The 26,149-nt window shown below is 45.3% G+C and overlaps 1 protein-coding gene across 3 annotated transcripts in view; it reads right to left on the bottom strand.

Annotated features, from left to right (window-relative positions):
• The window catches only part of ift140 (intraflagellar transport 140 homolog (Chlamydomonas)), a 76,939-nt gene extending 50,838 nt beyond the window's left edge, over positions 1–26,101 (bottom strand). The window contains exons 1-17 of one of the 3 annotated variants that reach the window (XM_055651464.1): positions 25,965–26,101; positions 22,532–22,711; positions 21,118–21,342; positions 20,430–20,551; positions 18,515–18,660; positions 15,376–15,551; positions 14,485–14,576; positions 13,522–13,628; positions 12,417–12,565; positions 11,065–11,268; positions 10,690–10,762; positions 9,491–9,582; positions 8,265–8,392; positions 5,546–5,663; positions 2,007–2,143; positions 1,358–1,520; positions 979–1,110 (exon numbers count right to left, since the gene is read on the bottom strand). In XM_055651464.1, the coding sequence (XP_055507439.1) occupies positions 979–1,110; positions 1,358–1,520; positions 2,007–2,143; positions 5,546–5,663; positions 8,265–8,392; positions 9,491–9,582; positions 10,690–10,762; positions 11,065–11,268; positions 12,417–12,565; positions 13,522–13,628; positions 14,485–14,576; positions 15,376–15,551; positions 18,515–18,660; positions 20,430–20,551; positions 21,118–21,342; positions 22,532–22,684 (2,217 nt within the window). In that variant the 5' untranslated portion in view covers positions 22,685–22,711; positions 25,965–26,101. Of the gene's footprint in view, positions 1–978; positions 1,111–1,357; positions 1,521–2,006; positions 2,144–5,545; positions 5,664–8,264; positions 8,393–9,490; positions 9,583–10,689; positions 10,763–11,064; positions 11,269–12,416; positions 12,566–13,521; positions 13,629–14,484; positions 14,577–15,375; positions 15,552–18,514; positions 18,661–20,429; positions 20,552–21,117; positions 21,343–22,531; positions 22,712–23,231; positions 24,422–25,964 lie in introns of those variants that run through there. The other 2 variants (XM_055651462.1, XM_055651463.1) reach the window with 2 other exon arrangements.
• Between the last annotated feature and the right edge of the window lie 48 nt (positions 26,102–26,149).

Genomic DNA, 26,149 nt, shown 5'->3' with positions numbered 1-26,149 from the left:
TGTATTGCAACACACACTGGCTCGAATCACAGGATCGTGATGTATTTCAGTCTGGCTTCATCATAGGCAAACTCACAGGACTGAGGACGACTGACTTTGACTCTGGTATTGTGAGTTCTCAGATTCTAGTGAACTGAAAAGTCTTAAACATCTGAGGAAGGCGGTGGCAGATGGGGCAGGTGGATAGTTTGTGTTACTTATATAAAGTTGCATTGCAATAAAACAACTTGGAATCACAAAACATGGAACAAAATCAACACTAAAATGAGCCACTTGGATTTCAATTTTCATCTCTCACACTGTAAAGAATTATTCCCACGCACTCTCCCAACAAAAGGTGCAACACAGGTACTACACAATCCCATTAAACATTCCAGAGGTAACCTGGCACGGATTAGAAAGGGAGAAAGAAAATGAACTTTAAACACCTCACAATGTAGAACTTTGGACTGAAACATTACCACCAAGTTGTAGGGATCATCTACACCACATAATACAAGTGGTAACTCCTTCATGTAACAGTAGGTTCACAGTACGAGACATTTTTTTTTTTAAATCAGGAGAATATCAGAAAAGATTCAAGTATGTGTTCAAAGCCACCTTGAAGAAATGCAACATGCCCAATGACTCTTGGGAATCTCTGGCCCATTACTGTTCCAATTGATGGAGCAGCATTTGGAATGGTGTCGGGAACCTTGAGATCGTGCATCAGGAGCAGAGGAGACCCGGGTATGCGGCAGAAGAAGCAGACCCTACACAAGCTATCCACCCGATCCATCTTCCGCCACCTTCCTCGTATGTTCAAGAGCGAGCATTTGACACATTGGTCTCATTAGAACCTCAACACACAAAACCAGAGTTGAAGTCATCCTCAGTCCCAATTAGAAAGATGCCAATAAACATCTGAACATTTTTGAGAGGGGGAAGCATCATACAAATTATCAGGTGTATTGTGTTAGGATTAGACATTCTCTTTACCTTCTTCGAAAAATAATAATATGGGACCTCCAAGCCCAGCAGGGCCTCATGGGATTCTATCTTGGGGAAGCTGTCTTGCAGCAAGAGGCCATGTTCCTGTGTACTGAAGAACGATGCCACCATAACATCCACCTGCCACAATCAAAGGGTGCAAGGGGAAACCATTTAATAAAATGCAACACAGAGATCAGCTGCAAACAATGATGAGGCATTGTTGGGTAATCAACAATGAGCAAAAAAGCAAGATATTTAGATACAAACATAAAGTTATTCATACAAATGTGCCTTGTGATTGTTCATGGAGCCTTAAGTTAGAAATACCAAGGCACAGTATCTTCCCTAGAATCTTGTGGTGTTAGGTTTGTGATAAAATACCCACCTTGTACTCTGTGGAGATGCTCTCCGAGCCGGCAGTAACGTTTGACTGCCGTGTCTTTGAGGCAGCCACAGCTGCCTCGCACACAAACAGTTTTGGTTCATTCTGGTCCCAGAAATGACTGACTGGGTATCGTCCCATCAGCTCTCGCATCTCAGAACGTCCTCTGTAGAGTTAAACATAAAAATACCACACAAAATCTTGTAACATGAATGAAGTGCTTTTGGCCATAGATGAATTTGTACTTGCTGCAATAATATACAAGGACTGGCAGGGTGGAAAGGACTGGTAGTGCACTACCGGTCTCATGCTCAGGATTCACCTGTGGTATTAAACAGGTAACCTGCCTTCACTTCTCACTCCCTCTGTGCCCCAAGCAGTAGCTCTTTCTTTAAACAGTGACCTCACTTACATAAATCCCTCGATCTCATCAGCTTTAAGGAGTCTCCCAAAAACCCGTGTTCCTCTTTCTTACGTATCCTGTTTGGCACCAATTCTCACCTCTGTCTGCACATAGCTCAGAGACATGATTCAATATAAGGAATGCCACTAACATATCATGTGTGTGTGTGTGTGTACTTTTAAGTTTTCAACATCAAGTGAAGTGGAAGTGATTTTTCTCTCACTCAGCATCAAACCCAAACGTACTTACTTTTCCACTTCATTCTCTTCCAAGTGAAACACGGAACAGTTTTCACTGCTTGCTTTGCCAATTTCAAAGTCAAAGTAATTTATAGTGTCCGTCTCCACATCATAGAAAAAGACCTTGGAATCTGGGCTGCCGCTTGTCTGTGGGGAATATCAATACAATTCAACAGTATTCCAATTACTGCAGATCAAGGCAAAATCCAATCGTAAACATGGTGGCTATTTCCAAATGAAAAATATTTAGCCAAAAATGTCTTGCATCTGAATTAAAATATCGTATTGGTTATGTCACCATCTGCCTGATGGGAGTAGGTGGTACTTGAGCTTTAATGGTAGCTCACATTGATAGATAAAATACATTGGGAAGGTAACAGGACGGAGCAATAACTGCCACTCATGTGGATGACAATAATCGGATCGATCAGCGGTATTTTCAGAACTGAACACATCCTTCGTTCCTCTGGATCAAGGAAGTCTTGCTGCCACAGTCTACTCAGGTTCATAAGTGACTCACGAGGCCAACATGTGAACCTTAGACTCTCCCACAAGTAGCGTAGGAAGGAACTGCTGAAGCTGGTTTGCGCCAAAGATAGACACAAAATGCTGGAATAACTCAGCGGGTCAGGCAGCTTCTCTGGAGATAAGGAATAGGTGACCTTTCGGATCGAGCCCCTTCTACAGACTGAGAGTCAGGGGAGAGGGAAACTAGAGATATGAAAGGGTACAAAGAACAAATGAATGAAAGGTATGCAGAAGGATAAATCAAAGCCAGCAACGATGATCAAGGAAAGGTGGAGCCTACAATGGTCCATTGTTGGCTGTGGATATGGTGATATAAGATGGTGAATACAAACAGTGAAACTAAGCAGGACAAAAACTAGTAGGACGACTAGTGTGGGGAGGAATCGAGAGAGAGGAAATGCAAGGGTTACTTGAAGTTAGATAAATGAATATTTATACCACTAGGTTGTAGGCTGCCCAAGCAAACTGAGGTGCTAATCCTCCAATCGCTTCGTAACCCTTGTCCTTTTGCATACCTTTCATTAATTTGTTCTTTGTACCTTTTTATATCTCTAGTTTCCCTCTCCACTGACTGAAGAAGGGTCTCAACCTGAAAGGCCACCTATTCCTTTTCTCCAGAGATGCTGTCTGGCCCGCTGAGTTACTCCAGCATTTTGTTTCTATCTCCCACAGGTGGGAGATGCATGGATGGGATGGTGAAACGGGTAATTTGTGATGGTGTGCTCCATCCACTGTTTAAGCTAGGTTTGTATGCGTCTCCGATGCATGGACCACAGGTTCTCAGTCTCATCCAAAATGCTCCTCCATTTTGAGCAGTGCCAGGAATTTCAGAAATCAGTGGGAACGTTGCACTTATTCAAAAAGCTTTAACCATCCAACGTATATGTCCCTCATGATTTTATAAACTTCTGAATGGTCACCCCCTCAGCCTCCTTGGTTCCAGGGCAAACATTCCCAGCTTATCTGGTCACCAAACCCACCAGTCCCAGCAATATCCTTGGGATTTTTTTCTGCACCCACTCCAGCTTCATCAAAGAAACATCTTAGATGGTTCCTTCCAGCAATTATTGTAATTTAGCCCCACATCATGTTATTGATAACAGAATGCACCCTTTTCAGATTATACTTCCTTACAATTGCAAGAGGGACCATTGGGTCCATCGAGTCCACACCAGCCCTCAGAACATTCCTATTAATCCTATTCCCCACTTCTCAATGTACGTTGGGACATGTGTCAATAATAGACCTAAACCATATTCCCTGCAACTATTCTCCCACAAACAGTATCAACTTCCTTCTAATTCTGCCAATCACCTACATTAATTTATTAAGGTGGCTAACTTAAAGTTATCAATTAACCGATAACCAGTTGTTTAAGAAGGAACTGCAGATGTTGGAAAATCGAAGGTTCACAAAAATGCTGGAGAAACTCAGCGGGTGCAGCAGCATTTATGGAGCGAAGGAAATAGGAAACGTTTCGGGCCAAAACCCTTCTTCAGACTCTGAAGAAGGGTTCTGGCCCGAAACGTTGCCTATTTCCTTCGCTCCATAGAGTTTCTCCAGCATTTTTGTGTACAACCGATAACCAGGGCCTGGTTGGAAGGCGAGTGCTTGGTCTTCTGGTCATTGGGAGAATGCACAACCTTCACACAGACAGTGGTCATAGAGCTAACTCCAATGCCCTAGAAAGTAGCCCAAGTCATATCTTTGCTGCAGTTCCCTTGAGGAATGGGTTAATTCCTGCTGCTAGAAAGCTTCACACACCAGACCGGGTCGGATCTATGGCAGAAACCAATACACCTTCTGCCACCATGTGGATGCAATGAGTTCTAATTCTTTCCACTGGAGCCAGTCACTCATTACTCCCACATCACAGACCAATAATATTCATTACATTCTTCTGTATGGTAGTGTCCTCACTTTAAAATTACATCTGTTTTTCCATGAGCTTGCAACATTTTCCTCAATCACTATGAATCAGTGAAACCTTTACTTTAAAAAAAAACACTCTAACAAAGGACATATTATAAAGAATGTACCTGGAAAAAAAAAGAGTAACACTGGACAAAGAAAAGCAGAGAGAATCACAGCACAAAAGAGAATAAACTTGCATTTATATGAAACCTTATCTCTCAGAAATTCATCAAAACATTTCAGATATTCAGAAACTCTCTGAAATGCGAGTGAATTCAGCAAAGGTAGCAAGCATTCTACATCTCAATAATGAGCCAGTATTAGTAAAAGAAAGATGGTAATTCTCTTCTTCAGAGCGCAGTAAACAACCAGGAGAGACTACAGCACCTTGTTTTATTTATAATGTCTCTGATTCTCTTGTTACTGCAACAACGCAGTGGAGATTGATTAGTTTTTACTTAGAAATGTGGTTGTTAGAACACAGAACAGTACACACAGGAATGGGCCCAACTAGTCCGCAGTGTCCATGCCGAGCTAAACTAATCTCCTCTGCCTGCATGTGACTCATAGCCCTCCACTCCCTGCATATCCATGTGCCTTTCCAAAAGCCTCTTTGTATTTGCCTCCACCACTACCCCTGGCAGTATGTTCAACGGTCTGTGTAAACGGTCATCTCTTCTAGATTAATTCAGTGAACTTGTATTCCCAGGGAGAGGATGGACTTGCAGTACCTCAGCCAGATCTACTACCTCTGCCACAAGCAATGATTCCTGGTCAGTTCATGTGATTTAGGAGCAGACTTAGGCCAATTGGCTCATTGAGTCTACTCTGCCATTCAAGCATGGCTGATCTATCTTTCCCTCTCAACCCCATTCTCCTGCCATCTCCCCATAACTTTGATACCCATACCCTAATCAAGAATCTGTCAATCTGCACTTTAAAAATACCCAATGGGTGCACGATTGTGTAATCACACTCCTTACACAAATAAATGATGGAAATAAACCCTGCACCTCAAAGTTTGTGGCAGTGCCACAGTAGAGAAGGGTCTTGCCCAACTAAATAGACAGGTCTGTTTACAACAAGCATATTTCCAACCAGACTTACGTTTTTGATAAGAATGCTGACGTTATTACCATTGAAGCTGCACTTCACCGATGTGATGCTCCCAAAACTAGGGATGTGCTCTGCCAAGTTCTTAGCGTTGCTGTGAGGCTTTGCTTCCCTGCAGAACAGAGAGATTTCAGGTCAGGGCACTGACACCATTTCATTTACAACCACAGAGATGCCTAAATGATGGAATAAATGAACAGTGGTTCCTCTATGTTCTGTAAACTACCAGCAGAGCACAATAATCACGAGGGGAAAACACTTTCAGCTACCTTTTTTTAAAAATGTGATACAGGAAGACAGAAAACACTTTCAGCTGAAACCTTGCTTGTTTTTAAAATGGAATACAGGATCAGACACATTAAAATTGGGATTTACAGAAGTCAATTTATTATGTGTAAATGAAAAAATTGAAACCCATGTGGTTAGACATGCAAACTCCACAATGAGAGCACTTTAGAGAGACAGCATGGAATTACCAGGCAGATCGAGTCCACATGAATACAGTCAAACCGGCCTTCGGAAGCCGCGGTCTCCGTTCACATTAGTTCTAGCCGCTGAGAGGATCCCACTTTCATAGAGGCAATAGCGGAGGCCTCAATAGGCCTGACTTTGGGAGAACTGGGGATGGGGACTGGACATTGTGGTATCCATTGTGGGGGGATGATTTTTGTGTGTAAGTGATTATTTTAGTTTGTGTCCAAGATGGCTGTCGGAAGGGAGAGTGTACGCTGGCGCGGTTTAGCTGCCGCTGCTCTCTCTTCACATTGTGTTTTTGATTTTTTTTGTCTTTGGATCGAATTCTGTCTTTAATTTGTGTATTGGTGATGTCTCTATTATTTATTTTATTCCGATTATATGTTTTTTACTCTTGTTAAATTCTGTAAGGTGTCCTTGAGACTTTTGAAAGGCGCCCACAAATAAAATTTATTATTATTATTATTAAACCATACACGAGTACAGCAGATAATGCAAAAGTGCACAATATAAGTTTACAGAATGAACCCACAACCCACCAACCCTAATCCTAGTTCAGCAATAGAATACTACGGACCACCTCTTGTACTACCATGAATTATTTTTAAGCATTGTGTTTTGTACTGATGTATTGTTTGTTTGCATTCGTTTTTTTCTTTAAATTGTCCTGCTTTTTATGTTTAATTCATGGATAATTTTTGACGTATTGGTCTGTGTCCAGGTGCCTGTGATGCTGCTGCAAGATTGCACTTGTACCTGGTCAGGAAAGTGGCACACTCAGGTATAAACTCAGCCATGGCTGTCGGAACAGGCACAAGGTGTGGAATAGTCTGCTCCTGTTTAAACACCTTATGTTGATGGAACCACACCAGAACAATGAAACTTCACACACTGCAGTACTCTAGTATTGGTGTGGGTTCGGTGGCAAGTCTCACATGGAGTACAAGTGACCTGCTACCTTTGGATTGGAGAGTGGAACTACCCACATTGTTACAACCAAGTGTTCTCATCCCTCTAACCCCCTCCCAAGGTAACCCATGAGATCCTAACGCATGTGTTTCTCCAATGCCTCCTTCAGTGTGAGGCTAGACAGGGAACTCCACAAATTCTATAACCACAAACAACATACCAACCAAGATCTATTGCACGACAATAAGGAAAAGAAAACCGGCGCATATATGGTGCCTTTCTTGACCTCCGGATGTCCTAACGTTTTTTTACAGCCAACTAACAACAATTGAAATAAATTTTACAGCCTGGATTATGGGCTCATAATGGAGTAGAACTCAAACCCATAACCCTCCTACATCAAAGGCAAGCAAGCCACCCACTGAGACATAGCCAGAGCTCAGGCAATCTGTGTTTAGTCTTTCTATTGTTTTTGTGTGCTAGTGTTTGTAATGTTCGATGCTGTTTACACAGCCCATGACCCTCATAGTTACTTTATCTTTAAACCATCTCAAATGTAACCCCAGAAGAGCTAAAGACTATAAACAGAAAGGGAACCGAGCCTATGAATTCTAATAGCTGTCTTTGGTCCTGCTTAGTTGGGAAGCTTCAGCCAAGCACCCTCCAGTGTGGGAGTAATTCATGTCAATACTGCAATAAAATTTAGCACAGCGTCTTCTGTGTGCAGTCTCCATCGAATGGGGTCTTTGAGCAAAGGGATTTGGTAAAGTTAAAATAGACATGGAAATAAATACATTTGTTTTAAAATTTAGTTTAAGGCAGTCACGGCAGGCCAAGTGACCTGTTGCAGCTCTAGAATATGGGAGAAACAGGGTCACAGTGGTATCCACCACAGCCAATTTGTATCATGTGAAAGTGGACACAAAGTGCTGGAGTAACTCAGTGGGTCAGGCAGCGTCTCTGGAGAACAAGGATAGGCGATGGTTTGGGTCAGGAGCCTTGTTCAAACTGATAGTGATGGGGGGGGGGGGAGGGAGCTGGGAAGCAAGGCAAAGTCAAGCAAGTGATAGGTGGAGACAGGCGAGGGGGGGTTTATTGATTGGAAAAGGCCAGAGATGAAAAGGCAATGTATAAGATAAGGACAGAAGAGCTGAGAATTGTGAAGCCAGAGGAAGCAATATAGATGGAAGGAGATGGGAAGGGGGAGAAATGGGTGTGAATCAAGGTGGGTCACAGGAAAGGGGGGGGGGGGGGGTTGTTTGAAGGTTTGTTACTTAAATTTGTCCACTGCAAATAAGTTTAATTCTATTGTCAGCGACGTGTACTATACCTGCGGGACAGATCGAAGACTTTCACATGAGCTTTGTCTGTCCCCACCGCCAGGAAGTTGCCACAGATCTGAAGATGACATGGGTTGCCCTCAGTCTCACTGAACACAAGCAGCTGCTTAACTGTGCCCTGAAAGGAAGAATACACTCAGGATGATTGGCAAGTAGCAAAAGGCAGCAGCAGGCATCACACCTTGATAATGCACACCAAGCAAAGGATGGACAGGGAATGGACAGACTGAAGAAGGGTCCCGACTCAAAATGATGTCTGTTCCATTCCCTCTGTAGATTTGATGAGTTCCTCCAGCACTCAAGATTTTGCTCAAGATTCCAGCATCTGCACAAACAGATTGCAGCAGAGTGTGATCAGGCAACGAGCAGGCATGTGGAAGATGACGTTTACTGTGGAGAAGTGGGAGATGATGTACTTTGGTTATTGTTTCGTAAAGGTAATAAAGGAGCGGAGGGATCCGGGGACTCGTGCATCAATCATTGCAATAGGAAGAGTTTATTGAGAAATTATATAATTTATAATGACATCGCATTCTCCTGCCAATCTATCACTATCCTCTTCACATACACAATTGTGGATATCAACAGAGGGACATGGTACAAGAAAAAGGGAACATACTAAGTTATTTTAAAACATGGTCATTTCTGCTCTCTTCGTGATAGGAAGGAAGCAGGGGCTTTAGAATGGGCCAGAGAAGATGGAAGAGAGTGATTCCTGGGATGAGGGCTTCTAATAAGAATGATCGATTAGAGGCTGGGATTGTGTCCTTTGAAGAATGTTACGGGGAGATTAGATAAAAGTATCATCAAACGATCAGAGGTCTGGAGAGTGCAAATAGTAGCAGTTGCCTCCCTGTGGTGAAAGAGGCAAGAACTGAAGGTCACAGGTATAAATTGAAGGCAAAGAAAATTAAGAAAGACAGGAGGAAATTTCTCCTCAACAGTATTAAGTTGGAATCTGGAAGGCAATGGCTGTGGATGTGGTGGAGGTAGATTTCACTGTGGCTTGCAAGAGTGAATTTGATACATACATGGTGGAGACTGGAGAAAGGTTTTCAAGTCCATGGAGAAAGGGCCGGTGAAGGGAGTGTGGAGTTGCTCTGGAAGAGGGCCGACATTGCCATGATGGGCTAAATGACTGCCTTCTGAGCTGTAACCTTTTCACAATTAAGAGTGCCACTCAACACTGAAAGGCAAAGGACAGCCTTACACTCACCTGCAGAGTGCGAACTTGCACACGGTTCGGCTCCACAGTGTAAATACTCTCTTCGTGGACAACCACAATGGAAGAATCACAGGGAAATGAGCCTGGAACAATACAAACAGTTCCCATTATTTTTGAATAACACTGCAAAAAGGCAGTGCTTAATTAACACGGGTACAACAAACATTTAAGAAGATAAGGTACATTAATCACGATTGCAAGTACTGAAACCTTTCTCCTGGCGAGAATCTAGAACCTGGGCTCATGGCCTCAGGTTAGGAATAGGAATACTTTATTGTCACATGTGACTGGGCACAGTGAAATTCTTTGCTTGCATACACAAAGTATTCAAATAGAGGTCACCTACGGCGCTGACAAAGTTATAGAGCACGCCGGCTTTCCCCACGCCGGGTCCGCCATTGTTCTTCCCCTCCCCCCTCATGGCGGTTCCTCCACACTCTTGTTGACCCGCGAGGTATCGCCGCTGAGGCCCCACCTCGGCGCCCAACTTCACGCCTCCGTGGTGCCTACCCGGGCCCCAGCCGTGGGCTCCGTCGGCTGCATCGCCCGACCCGGGCTTCTACCCGCAAAGCCCCGGACAGGCCCTGACCCAGGTTTCTTCGCGGCGATCTGGGTTAACGGCTCAGTCAGTTTGGTTAAATGGAGGAGAAACTTTATCCCAACAGGTTGCTAATATTTGTGATATTTTTTTCTGCCCTTGGGCACTATGAGACCTAATCATTCACTACGTCCAAGAGAGGTGGTCAGGTGTTCAAATACAAAGGAACATTGGGATCAGGAGGAAAGTAGGCTCTGTAGAAGTTCCATCACAAGACTGAATGGTTGGGTAGGTTCGATGGATGGCATGGCCAACTTCTATATCTGTTGCTTTGATTCTTACATTATCAGTGAAAAGGGCCATAGGATGTACGTTGAGGCTAATGACAAAGGGTAATCTATCGATACCAACCCCAGTTACACATTCAAATTCCCAAGCCAGCCATTTCCGCTAATAGCCTCAGGGCCAATTACCAATTTCACAATCTTTCAGGTATTATTTCTAGCAGTAAAGTTCATAGACCCATTTTGAATCAACACAATCCTTGCAAGTATTTAGGGATAAAGAGCAGCCCATTTGACTTAGTTTAGTTCAGAAAGAGTCAGTATTAATTAAGTAGCTAATTGAATTAAGTTGATTAAAATAAGGTTACCTGCATTCCTCAGTGACGGTCCAAACTGTTCAAAAACACTGATATGTTTCCCATTCCACACCACTACCATCTCCTGTAATACCAGAAAATAGAGGTTTTACACAATTCAGTGCTAAATTCTTCAAAGTAGGTGCTTTATCTAACACCATATTGTAAGCACATTATCAGCCTCAAAATAGTAGCTTGTCAATAGCCCTGGAACTCCTTCACACCATTTAAGACTCATGTTATGAATAAAATGCTACTGATGAACTTGAACAGCACAAAATACCCATGTTGGTGCATTCACCTGCCATTGCAGGATCCAGGGGTATACATAAAGATAAGCCTGTATCGATCTCCTTATAAAGTGGAGCTTTGATTTCAGCTTCTTACCTTGGTGACATAAACCCCTTTGACGTGTATGTCCGCTCGCAGCATCTGATGGTTTCCGGATGAGAAGAAGCTGACGCTGAGCTGGTTGGGAGCCACCTGTACTGCTGCGACTTGCTGGTTGAAGTGAGCGGACATCATCTGCTCGCTGAGGATGAGAACGGTGCCAGCACTGTTCACCGAGAGAAGGTTCTTACTGGAGCCCCACTAAACAAACAGCACACACAAAGTGTTATCGAAAGTGGCAAAAAAAAAACTGGTAAGTCTCATCTTCTTCACTAAACATTGGGGACAATTATTATCGGCTGCGTTACACACACCATTTATTTCACCAACTCTGCAGGAAAGTGCATAGAATGTGACCAGTGTTGTTCTAGAGGTTGAGGTTGGTTTCCAAAAAAAGACTCAAAGCGCTGGAGTAACTAAGTTGGTCAGGCAGCATCACTGGAGAACATGGATAAGTAACGTTTCGGATCAAGACCCATCTTCAGACCCGAAACGTCACCCACCCATGTTCCCCAGAGATGCTGCCTGACCCGCTGAGTTACTCCAGCAGTTTGTGTCCTTTTGTGTATTAACCAGCATCTGCAGTTCTTTTATTTTTCCATTTTTACTCCACAAATCTCCTTCAAAAATACTTTACAGGAAAGCCTGAATGTTTGGCATCTCACAAGAATCTCATTCCACTGAATGTATTGAATTTACTCCCCAAACACAAATTGCAATGGTACAGCAGCACATATTGTGTCCACAAGTAACTGACATTTCCCCAAACCCCAGCTTGAATGGCCACCAGAACATAGAATAATACTGTATGGATATAGGATGCAATGCCAAGTTAAACTAATCTTCTCTGCCTGCATATGATTCATATCCCTACACTTCCTGCATACACATGTATCTATCTAAAAGCCTCTTCAATGCCACTATCGTATCTGCCTCCACCATCACCCCGAGCAGCATGTGCCAGGCACCCCCCACTCACTGTTTAAAGAACGTGTCCCACACATCTCCTTTAAAGCTATACGAGATGAAGGCACTGCAGATACCAAAGATAGACACAAAGTGCTGTAGTAACTCAGCGGGTCAGGCAGCATCTTTGGAAAACTTGGATAGGCAACGTTTCAGGTCGGAACTGAAGAAGGGTTCCGAAATAAAACGCCCATGAGTTACTGCACCATTTTGTGCCTATCTCTCCTTTAACAGAAAATAAGAAATGATCACTGACATAACCAGCAACCAGAAATGTGCCAGCACGAGCAGAATCTAGCTTCTTTGTGCAGGTACCAATGATTATGTCATGTGGCACCGTGGACGAGAAGAATTGGAGCCTGCGTATTTTTCACCTCCATTACCTTCAGCTGTATTATAATTCCTTCAAGATCAATTGGGGCCTGCAGTTTCCATCGGTCCTTCCCCTGAATGCTGGAACCACCGATATTGCTGACGACAGCTCTTCGCCACATGGCAATCTGTCCTTTACTGGTGCCAGCTGCTAGGATGCCTAGGAAACAACACGTTATTCTTCTCATCAGATCCGATTAAGCGACTGCTTCTGATTCAATGCGATTAGAAATGTGTATTGTTGTGTTGAATATTCAAATGTCTCTGCACTTGAAACCCTTTATTCCAATTATAATACCAATACCAAATATTTTCTTGCTCTCGTCCCCACACATTCATGTATGATGCGAGTGACTTAGTAATGAATGGTTTTATGAAAACCAGGTTCAGGAATATCTTTTTCCCCAGCAACTAGAAGGCTCTGGAAAGCTGCATGGCAAAAACGTCGACCGTTAAGTTCGATGGCATTGAATCTGGTTGCACTAAGGATCAGGGAGGTTTTGCACTAGCATTGTGGTTGTAAGTTTAGCTTGGAGATACAGCGTGGAAACAGGCCCTTCAGCCCTCTGAGTCGACACGACTATTGATCATTGACACTAGTTCTATGTTATCCCAATTTCGCAGCCACCCCATACACACAGAGGGCAATTTAGATGCCAATTAACTTACAAACCTGCACGTGTGTTTGGGATGTGGGAAGAAACTGGAGCAGCCAGAGGAAGCGCACAGGGAGATTCACACATTCTTGATTAAGACTGATTTTATTGGTTGTCATATACTTGCAAAGAAAGTGAAACTTGGCTCTGATCTAAAATTGCAACTGGTGAATGCACTACCAACATGATATTGTGGTGCACATTCATTACAAACTAATCAACAGGTTACAGATTGAACTAGCGAGCAATGTCAAAGCAGACAAGGGAAGGTGGTGGTGAGTGGGCTGGAGGTGGGAAAGGTGGGAGTAGGAGCAGAACCGGGCTTGTTCATTTAATTTAGACCTTGAGGACTGATTTACAGTACGCTTTCAAGAATTGCTCCCTTTTGCAGAATTCAGTTATCTCTGACACATTAAAGAGTATGAAGAAAATAAAAAGCTGCCCCAAGATACAGACCTACCTTTACTTTCACAGTAGGAGATACAATTGATGCTTTCGCCAGTGCTAAACCCCAGGTGTTCATCCAGTGTGAGGGCATAATTTTCATCTCTATCCAAATCCCAGAGTCTGATGAAAAAGCAGAACAATTTATGACAGATAAATTTATGACAGATAAATGACAGATCACATCACCCAACCTTAATCAAAACAGATCTTTTAAGGGTGGCTCACAGTAGTTATTGTGCCACCTGCCAATCCTGACCATGGGGACTGTCTATCTGGAGTTGCACATTCTTCCTGTGACTAGATGGTTTTCTAGGTGCTCTGGTTTCCTCCAATCCCAAAGATGTTCTGGGAGGTGAACTGGCTATTGTAAAATGACCCCAGTTACATGATTGGCAGGAAAATTGGCAGTCAATGAGTATGTGAGAAAGGTGAATGGAAATAAATGTGTGAATGGGGCTGTTGGAAAGAATCTGAGAATCAGCATAGATTAGTTGGGCTAAATGTTTGTCTTTTTTTTTTAATTTTTATTAGAAGCCAATACATATCATAATAAAAACATTTCATGTATATCAGTCATACGTTGCTAATAGGTGGAGATCCAGCTATCAAAATAATAGTGGTCCTCCTTTATCAGTTGTATATTGACTCTGCTTCTGTTTGGGTTTTTTTTTTTATAGATAGAAAGTGAGAAAAAAACCCAAAAAGCATGATAAAAAAGAATGGAGTAATTTATCAATAGTATAACATTGGAGATAGGTCCATAGTCTGATATTCCTAGTATTATTAGTTTTGAGTCGGGATCCAATTGGGTGTTTGTCAAATCAAACACAAATTCATATTTTTATATATTATTAAAAATATTATGTATTAGTATAATAAAATGAGTTAACATTTTAAAACCTTGCATATTGCAGAACTATCACTGTGCAGTGCCAAAGCAGACAATTCTCTCCCAGTAGTGAAACTAATTCCTCACCTAACAACCGTCTCTCCTGACGCTGTGATAAGGAGCTCTCTCTCTGCCCAGATAATATCAGCAGTTTGACCTGTCTTTCCACTCAACTTAACCTGCAGATACAAACAGCACAGTAGAATGCAAACTTTGTAAAATCAGAACATTTACACATGGAGTCTAAATCAGCAGTAAACAATTCAGTTTGTGGGCTACTGAAAGTGGAACCATATCCTAATTCAAATCCACATCATATACCTTTCATGGTTGAGGGATTCCTGTCAAAGGCCAAATTTTTATCCAACATTATCTCTTTTTTTTGTTGCTAGGATAAGATTGCCCCTTAGTCTGACTCTTAGAGTCACAGAACATAAAGTGATACAGCATGGAAGCAGACTCTTCAATCCAACTCTTCCATGCCGACCAAGATGCCCCATTATAACAGCCTCGTTCTTTTTTCCCCCAAAAGTGTTACATAGCAAGGTAATATAATGGATGCTGATCTTCACAGACATGGGAAAGATAAACAGAAATATTATTCATAAAGATAACAATCTTTGTTCTGATTTTTATTGAGAATCAGCTTCAACATTCATTTCCAAATCATGCAGAGATTGCTTATGACACTACCAACTTCAATGCACTTGTTTGAAAGTTGAAACAAGAACAAAAGACTCTTGTAAGATTCTTATAAGTCTGGCAAAACAGCCAGTTCTCATACAACATATTGGTGCTTGCCATTATTTTTTACTTTTCCTTTATTTGTATAGTCTAACCCACAGACGTCTCAGCCTGACCATACAACATTACACTGACTGTACAATACTAGCAACCCAAGTTACTTGGAATTTATGTTACAGTAGCTTTGGGATCTGCTGTAGTCCCACAAAGGTCAAACAGAATACGCATCCATACCTTCATCAGCTCTTGACTTGTTCCATCAGGCCCAATGCGGTGCTGTGACAGGAAGAGTGCCTCAGTCACAATCATCAGGATCTCCTTCTCCTCCATGTACATGAGCTTCCTGATGGGCCCATCAGTGCGGAGGACTTGTATGCTCTTCCCTTTCTCACCAACATAGTACACGATCCCTAATTCAGAAATCCAGATTAGTTCCAATGGCCCTCAGCTGTATTGGAGAACTCCACTCACAAAAACAAATACCACATGCAAAGACTCGCAAAACCACTTGCAACTTTCCATTAAGCTTGTAGACACAAGGAACTGTAGAAGCTGGTTTACATCAAAGGACACCAAGCGCTGGAGTAACCCAGCGAGTCAAGCAGCATTCTGGAGAACATGGATAGGTGGTGTTTCGGCTTAGGGTCTGAAAAAGGGTCCCGACCTGAAATATCACCCATCTATGTTCTCTAGAGATGCTACCTAACTGCTGAGTTACTCCAGCACTTTGTATCATTTTTTCTGTTAAACTTACAGTACATTAATCCAGGGTAGAAAATAGGAATGATTAGAAGTTAAACTATAAGCTACTGTAGGAGTTATCGCAACAGAATGGTACTCACCAGTACTGACATCTAGAGCTACAGCAGGACGGACAATGTTCTGGTCAATATCAGGGGGCTACCATCGACCAGACATGGAACTAGAATGGTCATATGCACAGTGGCTATTAGTTCAGGTCTGAGGATAGAAATCCTGCAGTCTGAACTCACCTCCCAAAACCCCAAAGCCTGTCCACCATCTACAAAGCTCAAGTCAGGATAGCCAGGATTAGACACAAATTGCTGGGGTAACTCAGCAGATCAGGGAGCATCGCTGGAAAAAAGGAATAGGTGATGTTTCAGGTCAAGACCCTTCATCAGATTAGTGCCTGGATTGGTGCAGGTTCAACAACACTCAAGACACTCAAGACATGGTATCTGACTTGATAGGCACCCCATCCAGAACCATTTACTCACTCCACCACCAACACACATATCTGCAATTTATACCATCTACAGGATGCACTGCAGCAACCCACCAATACTCCTCAGACAGCACCTTTGAAACCCAACACCTGTGCCAGCTACAAGGCAAAGGGCAACAAATACATGGGAACACCCCCACCTGGAGGTTGCCCTTGCCACACACCACCCTGACTGAGAAAAAGTTTTAATCTTCAGTTTGAGAGGGAGAAGGTCAAATCGGAAATATCAGTGTTGCAGTTGAACAAAGGGGACTATGAAGGCATGATAGAGGAGCTGGCCAAGGATAACTGGAAAAGGATCCTAGCAGGAATGACGATGGAACAGCAATGGCAGGAATTTCTGGGCAAAATCCAGAAGATGCAGGATCATTTCATTCCAAAGAGGAAGAAAGATCCTAAGGGGAGTAAGAGGCAATCGTGGCTGACAAGAGAAGTTAGGGACGGTATAAAACTAAAAGAAAAGGTGTATAACATAGCAAATAGTGTTGGGAAGCCAGATGATTGTGATACTTTCAAAGAACAATAGAAGGTAGCAAAATGGGCAATACGGGGTGAAAAGATGAAGTACGAAGTTAAGCTTTCCAAGAATATAAAGGATGATAATAAAAGCTTCTTCAGGTATGTTAAGAGAAAAAGATTAGTAAAGACAGATGTGGGTCCCTTGAAGGCAGTAACAGGTGAAATTATTATGGGGAATAAGGAAATGGCAGAAGAGTTGAACAGGTACTTTGGTTCTGTCTTCAAAGGAAGACATAAACAATCTCCCAGATGTACTAGAGGACATAGGATCTAGGGAAACAGAGGAACTGAAAGAAATTTACATTAGGCAAGAAATAGTATTGGGTAGACTGATGGGATTGAAGGCGATAAATCCCCAGGGCCTGATGGTCTGCATCCCAGGGTACTCAAGGAGGTGGCTCTAGAAATCATGGACGCATTGGTGATCATTTTCCAATGTCCTATAGCTTCAGGATCAATTCCTGTGGATTGGAGGGTAGCTAATATTATCCCACTTTTCAAGAAAGGAGCGAGAGAAAACAGGGAATTATAGACCAGTTAACCTGGCATCGGTGGTGGGGAAGATGCTGGAGTCAATTATTAAAGAAGTAATAATGGTGCATTTGGATTGGTCCAAGTCAGCATGGTTTTATGAAGGGGAAATCCTGCTTGACTAATCTTCTGGAATTTTTTTTGAGGTTGTGACAAGTAAAATGGAAGGAGAGGCAGTGGATGCAGTGTATCTGGACTTTCAGAAAGCCTTTGATAAGGTCCCACACAGGAGATTAGTGGGCAAAGTTAGAGCACATGGTATTGTAGGTAGGGTATTGACATAGAGATAGATAATTGGTTGGCAGACAGGAACCAAAGAGTAGGAATAAACGGGTCTCTGTCAGAATGGCAGGCAGTGGCGAGTGGAGTGCCGAAAGGCTCAGTGCTGGGGCTGCAACTATTTTCAATATATATTAATGATTTAGATGATGGAATTAAAAGTAACACTAGAAAATTTGCAGATGACACAAAGCTGGGTGGCAGTGTGAACTGCAAAGAGGATGCTAGGAGGTTGCAGGGCGACTTGGACAGGTTGAGTGAAGGGGCAGATGCATGGCAGATACAGTAAAAATGTAGATAAATGTGAGGTTATCCACTGGTGGCAAGAACAAGGAGGCAGATTATTATCTCAATTATGTCAGATTTGGAAAAAGGGAAATACAATGAGACCTAGGTCTCCTTGGGCACCAGTCACTGAAAATAAACTTGCAGGTACAGCAGGCAGTGAAGAAAGCAAATGCATGTTGGCCTTCATAACGAGAGGATTTGAGTATAGGATTAAAGAGGTCCTTCTGCAGTTGTACAGGGCCCTGGTGAGACCACATCTGGAGTATTGTATGCAGTTTTGGTCTCCTAATTTGAGGAAGGACATCCTTCCTATGTCAGGTTTTCCCGCAACCTCCGGCGTTCCAGGAAAACAGTGCAAGTCTAAAATTTAATTCGAAAAGTAACATTTCACCAATTTCTTACTGATTGTACTGTTTTTAATAAAAATGATTGTAACATTAGAAACCACGTCACAGAGTTTGAAGTATGGTTTGCATGAAGTGCAATGTTTGCACAGGGTACTTTCCTCACCATCTGTGGTAGTGACAAAGCACACGATTCCTTCCTGAAGTCCGACTTTAAATGGTGCGTCTCCCTTTCCAACCTTCCTCCAGTTAAACATATCCAAAGCATTCTCATCCCCACTTACGGCTGCTTTGGCCAATTGTACCAGGTCCCTGCAGAATGAAGCACTCCAGTCAGTTTTGCATTCCTATCTGCATAGAAACAGTTATCAACATGTTGAATTCCTGCCGGCTGCAAGAATATGGAATATAGAGAAGTACAGCACAGGAAAAGGCCCTATGGTCCACAATGACTGCGTGGAACATAATGCTAAGATAAACTAATCTCCTCTGCCTGCACGCAATCCCGGTCTCTCCAGTGTGAAGATCTTGCTCGTATGCCTCTCCCTCAGCAACTGAAAAGCTGCTTCATTAGTTCTCGCAAGAGAAATTAAGGGGCTTTACAAACTGTGAAACGTCATACATGTTGGTGAGGAAAGTATGCTTGCCAGATTATTCCGAAAAACACGAGACTGGACCGGCTCTCGGCAGCTGATGCACACAGAACCGCACCTCATCTGCAGCCAGGATCGAACCCTTGTCCCCGGCGCCGCAAGCGCTGCCGAACCACCACTGGACAGTCCCCCGGACCCCCCTCCCCCCACTCAAGTGTCCCATCCCCGCCTGGGTGGAGGCCGGAGACGGCTAGACCGACGGGACATGGCTCCCAGGCCCAGCGTGGAGAAGCGTCAACCCCAGCTCACATCCACCTCTCCCGCCGGGCCAACTGACAGCCCGGGCCGACAACACCAGTGGCCCCACCCCCATAGAACCCACAGTCAGCGCCAACTCCAGCCCAACCCCACTCCAACTCCAGAGGAACTCCAGATGGTCCGCTACGGCAACAAGTGCTAGTTCGTCCACGGACTGGCAGAGCTGCGCTCCCTCTGCTGCCACCCCAGGTACAAGCCGTACCTTACACACCACCAGCTTCTGCCCCTACGGTACCTGTTGCCACTTCATCCACAATCCCGAGGAGGAGCGAGAGCTCCAGCCTCGCCTGCGCCAGAGCACCAGCCTGGGCTCAACCTCCTCCAGCCTGGCACGCCACTGGGCCGAGCTGACTCAGACTCTGGGCTCGAGGCTGGGCAAGGGGAGGAGGATGCTGCTGCGGGTGCCCAGCCTGCCCGTGGCCGGCAGGAGCCCATCCGCAGACTCTCTCTATGACCAGGACGACTCCAGCAACAGGGGCTCCGAGTCACCAGTCTTCAGCAGGATCTCGGTGTCGAACTGAGGGGAGGGGGGTGGAGCTGGAGGGCTGCTGGCCAACTCGGCGTGATAGGCAGAGCCGAGCTGGAGCCAGCGGCTGCAAGTCCGGGGCCGCCCCGCAAGCCCAGTGCCACCCCCGGACACATCTGGACAGGGACAGGACACCAGGGAGAGGATGGAGACGGCCCAACAGCAGCTCAACAGCATGCGCAGCGACGGAGAGCCAACGCAGACCCCAACCCCGACTATGGACAAAACGCAAGCCTGCACACAATGCAGCACCACCGTTGCTGAGACTGTTTTATTGCTAGTGACCTATGACCTGGGCATGTGCAGTCGGAATACCGAACTCGCTTATATCCATCTGAACCACAGCAGTGGGTAACTGCAATAAATGTTGACACCATGCCAGAAAAACACCATTTCAGATATCACAGAACATCTTCATGTAATGAGAAATTAATCTAGACCAGATCAGTTTCTGATGACAGCTTGAATTCATTACCACTTTGTGTTAAATGGGAGCGTTGATGGTCAACATGCCTCAGTGGGCCTGCTTCTCTTCTGTAACACTCTGTGACTATGACAAAGAAGCAATAGTGCTGACAGGCCTGAAGGACACAAAGTAATAAGCTGCAGAAAATGCTTCTTAGACAAGACGTTGAGGTACTTACTCCCCTGGGGCTGGCGGTTTGAAGATGCAGTGGACAAGGTGCTTGCCATAGTCCTGTTTACCAAGTGGTGCTCCTTGTACTCGTCCATGTTGGTCCACCCTCCACACCATCAGAACTCCAGCCTGGTGTCAGACAAATCATGGTTACAGCAAAAGTGGGAATTGGAGCCGTTTCATCACTCATTAAGTACTTACTACAACACATAGATCAAATTGTCAATCAAGTTGAGTTTTGATTAAAACACAAAGTGGTGGAGTCTCAGCACGTCCAGCAGCATCCATGGGGTGAATTGATAGGCAATGTGTCAAGAAGGGTCTCGACCTGAAACGTCACCCATTCCTTCCCTCCAGAGATGCTGGCTGAGTTACTCCAGCTTTTTGTGTCGACCTCCAATCTGAAGAATAGTCCTGATCCAAAACATCACTTATCCATTCCCTCCACAGATGCTGCTTCTGAGTTCCTCTAGTACTTTGTGTTTTGCTTAAGATTCCAGCCATTGCAGTTCCTTTAGCCCCATTACTTTGGCAAATACTTGTTCTCCAATGGTAGAGATTCTGTTAAGTTCTCCCCACCCATAGTTGATTAATTATCCTTTAGCATCCTGAATTCAAAGCTTCCTTGTTTTTCACAAGTGAATGCTTTCTGTGTTCACATTTTATAGCTTGATTCGTCACAATCTCTCAGGTACCTTATCAGCAGAGAGCAGCCGAGTGCCGTCATTGCTCCATTCTAAGATGGTGATCTCAGCTCGGTGCATTCCCCCTGCTATCTGGTGTTCGTCCCAACCATGATCAGACCAAAATATCACCACTCCTGTCTGCCAACCAACTGCCAGAATCCTCTTGGAAGGATGCCATCTGATGAGTCCTGGCTGGAAGGGACGGTCAATGTGTGCATTGGGAATGTGTTCCCCCTGTGAACAGGAAGACATCAGAATATAGCATCAAACTCAGTGTTCACATCACTATCTCCAACAGTCATACACTGAAATATAAAGCATGGCAACAGTCCCTTCAGCCCATTGAGTCCACGCCAACCATCCATCACCTGTTAACATTAATTCTATGTCATCCCACTTTCATATCCACTCACTGTACACCAGAGGTAATTTTAATTAACCTACAAATTCCCACTTTGGGATGTGGGAGGAATCCAGAGCACCCGGAGGAAACCCATGTGGTCACAGGAAGAAAATGCAAACTCCACCTAGCCAGCACCAGAGGTCAGAATCTATCCCAGGTCTCTGACGCTGCGAGGCAGCGGCTCTACCAGCTACACTACTGTTGTCAATTCCAGTAGTTTAGTTTAGTGCAAATTCACGTTCACCAGAAACTGCACTACTGAGGAAGAACTTCTGTTCATCAAACAAAATTTCAAATGCTACCTTCTAAACCACCCGTCAGAAGAACAGATAATGTTGGAAAAGCTAAGCAGGTCAGACAGCAGCAGATCACACCAGGTCAGGAAAGACCAATTACTGGAAGTATGTTGCCAGCATTTGCTGGTTTTAGTTTGAGATTTTCAGGATTGCCTACTCTCTCACAGCCATCAGATTCTTGAATCGACTTGCACAACCCTAATCCGATCTCAGCATTGGAACACCATTGAGGACTTGTTTTCTGATTGTGTTTTGCATTCATGTCTTGTTTAATTCCCAAGTATTTTACTTTTCACTACCTGTAGAGCTTATGTAATTTATGTATAATTTATAATTTAAAATTAATTCTGTGTGTCGTCTGAGTCTATGTGCCTGTGATGCTGCAGCAAGCAAGATTTTCATTGTACCTGTACCTGATCACACTTGTGCTCATGACAAAAAACTCAACATGACACATTTCCTCTAGCTAGTTAACTATTTTCTATAGCAAAGGGGTCAAATACTAGAAAGTGTAGTAAATGGTAGAAGAATTAAAGGAGAGCTGAGGAAAAACATTTTCACCCCAATGTGATGAGGGTGGTCATGGCAGAGCTATGATTAGCAGCTCTTTGTAATACACTTTTCATGACTCGAATTGGTATCTTGCTGTTGAGGTGCCATACGAATAATAAATATATCCAAACTATAGTCTTCAGAAGGAGGAAAGAATTTGTGAAATACCCACCTGTTCGAGATATACATCCACACTGCCTGCTGGTGTGCTATTGGTACCGATAGAAGCTACTGCCAGCAAAGGATGGACATGATGCCAAGCGATCTCTGATGGGGAGCCCACGGTAGAGGGTGCCTCAATTCGATGATCAAAGTAGACTGCCATATTCACATTATCAAATTCAGTCCAATTCTGTCAGGAGACAAGGATATCTTAAAATGAATCTCATCAATAATAGGTTACAGTGCAACACAGGAACAGGTTTCAGCCCACAATATCTGCACCAAACTGTATACCAGATTAAATTCATCTCCTCTATCAATCCATTCCCTGCATATCCATATACATATCCAAAAGCCTCTTAAACACCACTGTCGTATCTGCCTCCATCACCACCTCTTGCAGCGCATTCCAAGCACCTCACCCTCTCAAACATCATGTCCCGCACATCTCCTTTAACTTAATGGCTTTCAGTTGAACATTTTGTGAAAAAGTGTGCAGCCTTTACACAGATCAGAGCAGGAGACATTCACAACATCAACTCTCCGGCGAATGGCATCATCTACAAACAGCCTGTGCGGTGTGGACAGGTGTGGGTGGCGTTCAGCAGGTTTGTCTCAACTTCTACTCGAGACCCTGGCTTTGGCCTATCTAACCCACCGCCCCAACCAAGGCGGGTAAAATATCCTCTCTGGTACTTGGTGCGGCGTACCCTGAGTTATAGCGGTAACAGGCCGCCTTCCCACCCCGTTACGGCGGCTTCAGCGCCGGTCTACCGTTCCCTCCGCAATGAAGCCATCAGCGTTCCCGCAGTTACCGTAACAACCAGCCAGACAGGAAGCAACGCCGCAGTTTGTCGAGCGGGACCGAAAGTGCACGAAGTGTCAAAGGACCGAGGAGGCGGAAATAGCCGAGCCGTGCCGGAAACACACGAGGGTTCGAAAGGTGACTGACAAAATCAAGCTCCAAATCCTTTGGGCTAAAATCGATTAGTTACTTAATTTTGAACAACACCTCAATATATTTTCCTGTTAAACTCTTCTTAATAATAAAAATAATTGCAGACGCTGAAAAATTGAAATAAAAAACATAACCAGGTGGCCTTTTTAATGACATATCAACACACATCCCCTTTGCAACCCTGGCCTCACCTTGTGAGAAATCTTTTCTTTGTCCTCTCCTTCTCTCATCCTTATTGCAACTTAAAGCTAACCTGTTCTCTCTCTTTATTGGTTCTGACCAAAGATCTTAGATCTTTGGTTCTGACGCCAAGAAAATTTTGCTTCCCGACCTAATGAATGTTTCCAGAATTTGCTCTTTTTTAATTTCGGATATTTGGCATCTCCTTTTTCTATTTTCTATTTATTAAGTTATTGCGCCACCTTTTGTGTCCAGAAATCAAGCTATCTCTCTTAAATACATTCGATGACTTGGCCCCACACAATCTTTTGTGATAGCGAATAATATGCGTAAAGCAATTTCTTGTGTTTTTTGGCACATGTATCCTTTTAGAAAATGTTGTATAATTTGCTTAGTGTGTGGTCTGAGTGATGTTGCTACAAGATTTTTATTGTATCTGAACTCATCTCACTTGTGCATATGGCAATAAACTCGACTCAAGTTCAAGTGAGTATATTGTCATGTGTCCCTGATAGGACAATGAAATTCTTGCTTTGCTTCAGCACACATAATAGGCATTTACTACAAAACAGATCAATGTGTCCATATCTCTATCTCTATATTACTAAAAGTCTGTTCTTGACCGGTTTTGGCCACCTGTGCTGCGATTTCTGAGAGAACGCCATCACCTAAGGCCGTCATTTTTGGCCACCTCGCTCAGAGCCCCCCTCCGCCGCATGTGTGCCGAGGATTTTTCCAGTCGATGAAAAATGACAGAGATATTAATGATTTTACAAAATTCCCCATTCTCTCTGCTGCCCCCGCTGGGGGGGGATGGACTATAAAACCAGGAAGTGGTGTGCCTCAATTAGTCTGCAAGCTGGAGGAAGGCAGAGGGTCACGTTTTTCTGAGCTGTGAATAACACTGAACACATGCGCACACAACTGTGAGTAAGTACCCTTAATGTGAATTGAAAATGAAAATATGGTTAAAGTAAAAAAGCACTGCCTGCAAATGGTTGTTTTGGGTTGAAATAAAAAGGCACTTTCTCTCCCTCTCTCCCCCCCCCCCTCCCTCCCCCCCCCTCCCCCCCCCCCCCCCCCCCCCCCCCCCTCCCTCCCCCCCCCCCCCCCCCCCCCCCCCCCCCCCCCCCCCCCCCCCCCCCCCCCCCCCCCCCCCCCCCCTCCTCCCCCCCCCCCCCCCCCCCCCCCCCCTCTCTCCCCCCCCCCCCCCCCCCCTCCCTCCCCCCCCCCCCCCCCCCCCCCCCCCCCCTCCCCCCCCCCCCCCCCCCCCCCCCCCCCTCCCCCCCCCCCCCCCCCCTCTCTCCCCCCCCCCTCCCCCCCCCCCCCCCCTCTCCCCCCCCCCCCCTCCCCCCCCCCCCCCCCCCCTCCCCTCCCCCCCCTCCCCTCCCCCCCCTCCCCCCCCCCCCCCCCCCCCCCTCTCCCCCCTCCCCCCCCCCCCCCCCCCCTCCCCCCCCCCCCTCTCCCCCCTCCCCCCCCCCCTCCCTCCCCCCTCCCCCCCCCCCCCTCCCCCTCTCCCTCCCCCCCCCCCCTCCCCCCCCCCCCCCCCCCCCCCCTCCCCTCCCCCTCCCCCCCCCCACCCCCCCCTCCCCTCCCCCCTCCCCCCCCCCGTCCCCTCACCTCTCTCCCCCCCCCGTCCCCTCACCTCCCCCCCCCCCCGTCCCCTCACCTCTCCCCCCCCCCGTCCCCTCACCCTCTCCCCCCTTCCCCTCCCCTCTCCCCCCCCTCTCCCCCTCCCCCTCCCCCCCTCTCCCCCCCCTCCCCCCTCCCCTCCCCCTCTCCCCCCCCCCTCCCCTCACCTCTCCCCCCCCCCTCCCCTCACCCCTCCCCCCCCCCTCTCTCTCCCCCCTCACTCTCACCCTCTCTCTCACTCTCCTCCCCTCCACCCCCACCTTCTCCCCTCTCACCTACCTCCCCCTCTCCCTCCTCTCCTCCTCGCTCCCTCCCCCCTCCCTCTTGCCCCTCTCTCTGTGTCTCTTCCCCTTCTCTCTCTGCCCTCACTCTCTACCCCCCCCCCCCCCCCCCTCTAGATGTGACTGCATGTTGGGGGCTATGCGTCAGTAGATAGGGTGGTTATGGGGTAAAATAAGCAAATTAATAATATTAATATAATATCAAGGGGGGTCATTAGCGTGAGTGCGGGGAATAGTTAGTGTGTGTGACGCTGCATGCCGTCGCCGCCTCCTCACCCCCACACAACCGCAAGTTGGGGGAACAGACCCAACGGGTCTGCACTTGGTCTAGTACTATACTATAAATATATACACACGTGAATAAATAAAATGATAAAGTGTAAATAACAGACTCAATCTGAAGAAGCGTCCCAAACTGAAATGTTGCCTGTGTATTCCCTCCACAGACGCGGCTGATGAAGTTCCTCGATCAATCAATTTCTCAGATTCCTTCATCTGCAGTCTCTTGTGTTTTGAGATTTCTCCTGATATCAGGAATATTCTCCCGGACACTTTGTCAAGGCAGTGAGTTTCCCAG

This window comes from Leucoraja erinacea, chromosome 20 (genome assembly GCF_028641065.1).
Source record: "Leucoraja erinacea ecotype New England chromosome 20, Leri_hhj_1, whole genome shotgun sequence".
In the NCBI taxonomy this organism is placed as follows: domain Eukaryota; kingdom Metazoa; phylum Chordata; class Chondrichthyes; order Rajiformes; family Rajidae; genus Leucoraja; species Leucoraja erinaceus.
The sequence above is the reverse complement of the archived record's forward strand: the minus strand, read 5'-3'. Positions and strand labels throughout refer to the sequence as shown.